At 34.2% G+C, this 4,566-nt stretch overlaps 1 protein-coding gene across 1 annotated transcript; it reads right to left on the reverse strand.

Moving 5' to 3' along the window:
* Positions 1-268: 268 nt before the first annotated feature.
* LOC108914437 (growth/differentiation factor 11) lies at positions 269-3,581 on the reverse strand. The gene is made up of 2 exons (XM_018720257.2): positions 3,558-3,581; positions 269-2,659 (listed from the first exon to the last, which is right to left on the reverse strand). The coding sequence occupies exons 1-2, from the start codon at positions 3,579-3,581 to the stop codon at positions 2,282-2,284; spliced, it is 402 nt and encodes a 133-aa protein (XP_018575773.2). The 3' UTR covers positions 269-2,281.
* Between the last annotated feature and the right edge of the window lie 985 nt (positions 3,582-4,566).

Here is a 4,566-nt window from a genome sequence, read left to right on the forward strand (position 1 = left end):
AAGAGAAGGAAAAACAGAGAATCCAATGATTTTATAAATTGTATCGAATAGATTTAGAGATTATAAAATCTTTTTATCTCTATGTTTATAGAGGAAATACATTGAATCAAAGTGACGTTTTAAGATATCAATGACGTTAGAAAAAAAATTAAGAAACACTAGAGTTCTTTATTCCTACTATTGTTTCATTTTTGGTCCTTCGGGCCTGGATGCTGCGCACTAGTAATAAAGAAGTGTTAGGGAAAGTGGGTGGAATTAAAATCAGTCGTAATATTTTGTTTTATTTAGCAAAAATCTAATATTACATTTCTATTTTACATACAAAAAGCAAAAACACACATAGAAAAATCGACAACATCCGTAATAAAATAAAAATGAATCGAACTAAATATTAGTTAAATTAAATTCACTGAACATTGCCTCTATTTACAACTATACAATTATTTAATAAGACAAACCAAAAGATCGATACATTTTGATTTGACATTTCAACGAGATCTATGGCATTATAAAATATAAGACATTTTTTTACAGTCTCAATATTTACAAAATATTTTACATCCTTCCCTTGGAACGGAACAGAAACGCTTAAAAATAATCCTCAAAGAAAATTTATCACCTCCTTCCGAAAAATTTTATCAAAAAATATAATTTCATTAAGGCATATTATCACAAAAAACAACTTATTCCTTCTACACTTGTCAAAATAATGGCATTTTATTTACGCGTTTGTGCAAAAGATCCGAATTGAAAGAATTCTCTCACAAAACTTTTTCATCTTCGGAACGGGGCGAAATCGAAAAAATTACACCCCGTTCCGCCGCTGATTCCGAAATAATTCCTATTCAATTTACAAAAATAAATATAAAAATCACTCTTATACCTAAACATATCACATATTTTTATACAAAATATATACACTAAGTAGGGTGTGGGGGGGATTTTGCTGAAGTTTCAAAAATTGGACACAGACATTTTCAAAACCACGGCACAACACTGAGGATACAATGAAATATGTACAGGGCGATCTGTGAAAAGGGGCACACATTTCAGGATTTTTAACGTACGAAGGCAGATGGAAAAATCTCAAAAGTGATAAAAGAAAAATCATTGTTTTTAAGCACTAGTTCAAAGACGTCGCAGATGATGATTTCAGTCACTTAGCATTCGCGAAAATACTTAGGTACCCTCGTAAACGAAAGATTGCGACTTTTCCACCGCCCCTCGTAACGCCAATAGTTAACCATGCCGCGTCAATCACACTGCAGATTCCACAAACTTTTACGGGATATCAACTTGTCCTTGAGACGTTGAGAATAAATAATTTATTTAGAAGTCCTGTGCTATCTTCGAGGGGTGGCACTAGATTTTTAGAACGACACAATGTATACTTCAACACGAACAATAAATAATTTATTAACCTAGAAGTCCCTTGAGTCCCGAGAAAGACGACAGGAGGTGCCGCGGAACTGACTTCCAACGCGTCCGGCGCGCCATCAGGAGCGGGATATAACGGCTTCTCGAGGAATGTTGACGCAGAAGTACGGAGTGACAAATTGACTGACCGGTAAAACGGAAAAAGCAAATAGGAAACCGCAAGAGGAGATCTTTACGGCTTGATGATAGAAGCATTCGACTTAAAATTCTGTTTTGGCAAGTACATCAACTTAAGGGATATGACGTCATCGAAATTGTTTTCCCAATCTCGCATTGTGTCATAGGAAAGCGTTCGTTTTCCCAACGACTTTTCTTAAAAAAGATTTCTGATCTCTTTTACCGTTAAAAAGATATAAACTGATATGTATAGAGAAAACCATAGGTTTGATCAGGTCTGTTAATGTTTTTAAATCAGTAACAGGCTTGATCAAACCTGTCTTTGTGTCTAAACATATCATGTTGTATCTTTTGAACGGAAAGAGATATCGAAAAACTTTTTTAATAAAAGTTGTTGAGAAAAATGAAAACTTCCGTTCGCGCGATATAAAAAAATATTTAAGAAACTGGGAATATTAATTTCGGCGACACCACAGCCATTAGAACTTGGTAAACCTACCAAGACGGAATTTTTAAGTGAAGATCAAGGCATAAAGACCTCCTCTTGCGGTTTCCGTCTCGCTCTTTCCGTTCTCCCGCAATGGCGGTCAGCCCCGCGTCACCCGTCACAAAATTACGTTCGGATGCGACCACTAGGTGGCACCGCGTACACTTAACAGACTTTCCTGACCCGGGAGACGTTAAAAATCAGTTCCCCTCCCTCTCCTCGGCCTACCCTCCGGTACTATTATGAACACCCGCACCTGTCCACCACCATGCCCGGCAGCGAGCCGTACACCACCGTCAACTGTTCGTCGAAATACAACATGGAGATGGCGCTCATCTTCCTGGGCGCGCAGCAGGGCTGCGCGCTCTGCGGCGACGACATCTTGATGAGGTGCGTGTGCGGGTACTTCTGGAGGGTGACGAAGGGGCAGTCGCCGGCGCACATGTGGGCGTCGTACCTCTTGGGGGCGATGATGAAGTCGAAGCCGATCTCCTCGAAGTCGACGTCGAGCGAGTAGCGGCAGCAGAGCGGCTCGTTCATCTTGTCGTCGCAGTTGAGGCCCAGATTGCGGCGAACGCGCCGTTTGGGTTCCACGGTGGATATCTCCACGAAGGGCACCTGGAAAGATGGGAGGAATTAGTCGTTTGCGGGGAAAATAATTTTTTTTTGTTAGGAGTGTCTCCGATATTAAAAAAAAATAAAATGAAGAATGATACTAAGAACATTTTCATATAAAATTCTTTTTTTATATATACAGGGTGTTTGTAAATAGATGCGAAATATTTTAGGGGGCAGTTGACGAAGTTATTTTATGAAAAAAGTTCATATAAACGTAGGCCGAAATATGCTTCGTTTCAGAAATACAGTGTTTAAATTTTAATTTTTTTAGTTATTTTTATTAATTATTTCAGAGATTTGAAGATATTGATTCGAAATTTGAAAAATGCTTTGGAGGGATAAATGTGCATTTTTTGGGGTGATCCGAATATTTCTACTTGCATCAGTGACGTTCGTGCGAGAATGCCACAACCTTTTGTTAATTAAAAAAATGGACCGCTACTGATATTTTGATATTTTTTTTTAGAAATTCGCCATCAATTCTGAATGAAATCGGTGTCTCTTCAATTTTTCTCGTAGGATGCACCGTTTTTTTTTTTTTTTTGAGGAAAGAAAATTAAACATATTTTATTGTATTTGTGTATTTTTCATTTCTATTGATTGATACATTATTTAATAGCTTGCTGTCAATATTTCTAAATAAAATACAACATCAAATTTCAGGTCAATATTTTTAAAACTCTTTTAAATAATTTATAAAAATAAATAAAAAACTGTTAATTCCTAAGAACATTTTCATATTGAAGATCAAATTATATTATGTTATGACTTTGTTCTTTAAAGAAACAAACTTATGAATTAAACTACTGGAAACAATTTCATATGCAAAATGATAAGACCGTTAATCTTTATTATGTTCTTGATTTTGTTCATTATTTCTATTTGACTTATTACCTACTGGGAACATCATATTAAATATCATGTTTATATTTTCTTCTGACTGTTCTCTATAGGAACATGCTTTGTGGTTATTAACCACTAGAACATTTTCATATGTAAGATAAGACCATCCATTTTTATTTTGTTCTTGATTTTGTACCCTATAGGAACATCGCTTTTTGTATATTTTACTATTGGAAACATTTTTATATATAAAGACTGCTCTTTATTTTTCTTGATTTTGTTCCTTATTTTTATTTGACTTGTTAGTTGTCAGAACATTTTCAAATTGAATATCACGATGTTCTTTTATATTTTGTTCCGACTGTTCTTTATAGGAACATCTTTTATGAATTATTAACTACTAATAACACTCATATGTAAGATAAGACCGTTTATTCTTATTTTGTTCCCTATACGAACGTGCCCTTTTTATTATTAACTATTAGGAACATTTTCATCATATAAAAGACGCAAGTTGATTGTTTTTCTTGATGTTATTCCTGATTTCTACTTATATTTGACTTGTTAACTGCTAAGAACATTTTCAAGGCTATTTATTTTGTTCTTGATTTTGTTCCCTATAGAACATCACTTTTTGTATTTTTAACTATTGGAGATATATTTAAGTATATACAAAATAAGACGGTTCTCTATTTTTTTATTTTGTTCCTTATTTCTATTTGACATGTTAATTACCAGAACATTTTCAAATAATTGAAGATCACGATGTTCCTTTCACTTTATTCTGACTGTCCATTATATGAACATCTTTAATGAATTATTATTAATTACTAATAACACTCTTATGTAAAATAAGACAGCTCATACTTTGTTCTTGATTTAGTTCCCTATTGGAACGTACCTTTTTGTATTAATAAGTATTGGGAACATTTTCATATATAAAAGACGAAAGTTCCTTATTTTTCTTGATGTTATTCTCGATTTCTATTTATGTTTGACTTGTTGACTACTAAGAACCTTTTCAAGGCTCTTTATTTTGTTCTGATTTTGTTCCCTAAAGGAAC

The sequence above is a fragment of the Anoplophora glabripennis genome, unplaced genomic scaffold (assembly GCF_000390285.2).
Source record: "Anoplophora glabripennis isolate ALB-LARVAE unplaced genomic scaffold, Agla_2.0 scaffold772, whole genome shotgun sequence".
Lineage (NCBI taxonomy): Eukaryota > Metazoa > Arthropoda > Insecta > Coleoptera > Cerambycidae > Anoplophora > Anoplophora glabripennis.

Coding starts and splice junctions, on each gene's coding strand:
- LOC108914437 (XM_018720257.2), bottom strand. CDS start 3,581: ATGATATTTAATATGATGTTCCCA. Junction 2,660..3,557: donor TATTTAATATGATGTTCCCA/GTAGGTAATAAG, acceptor CCATCTTTCCAG/GTGCCCTTCGTGGAGATATC.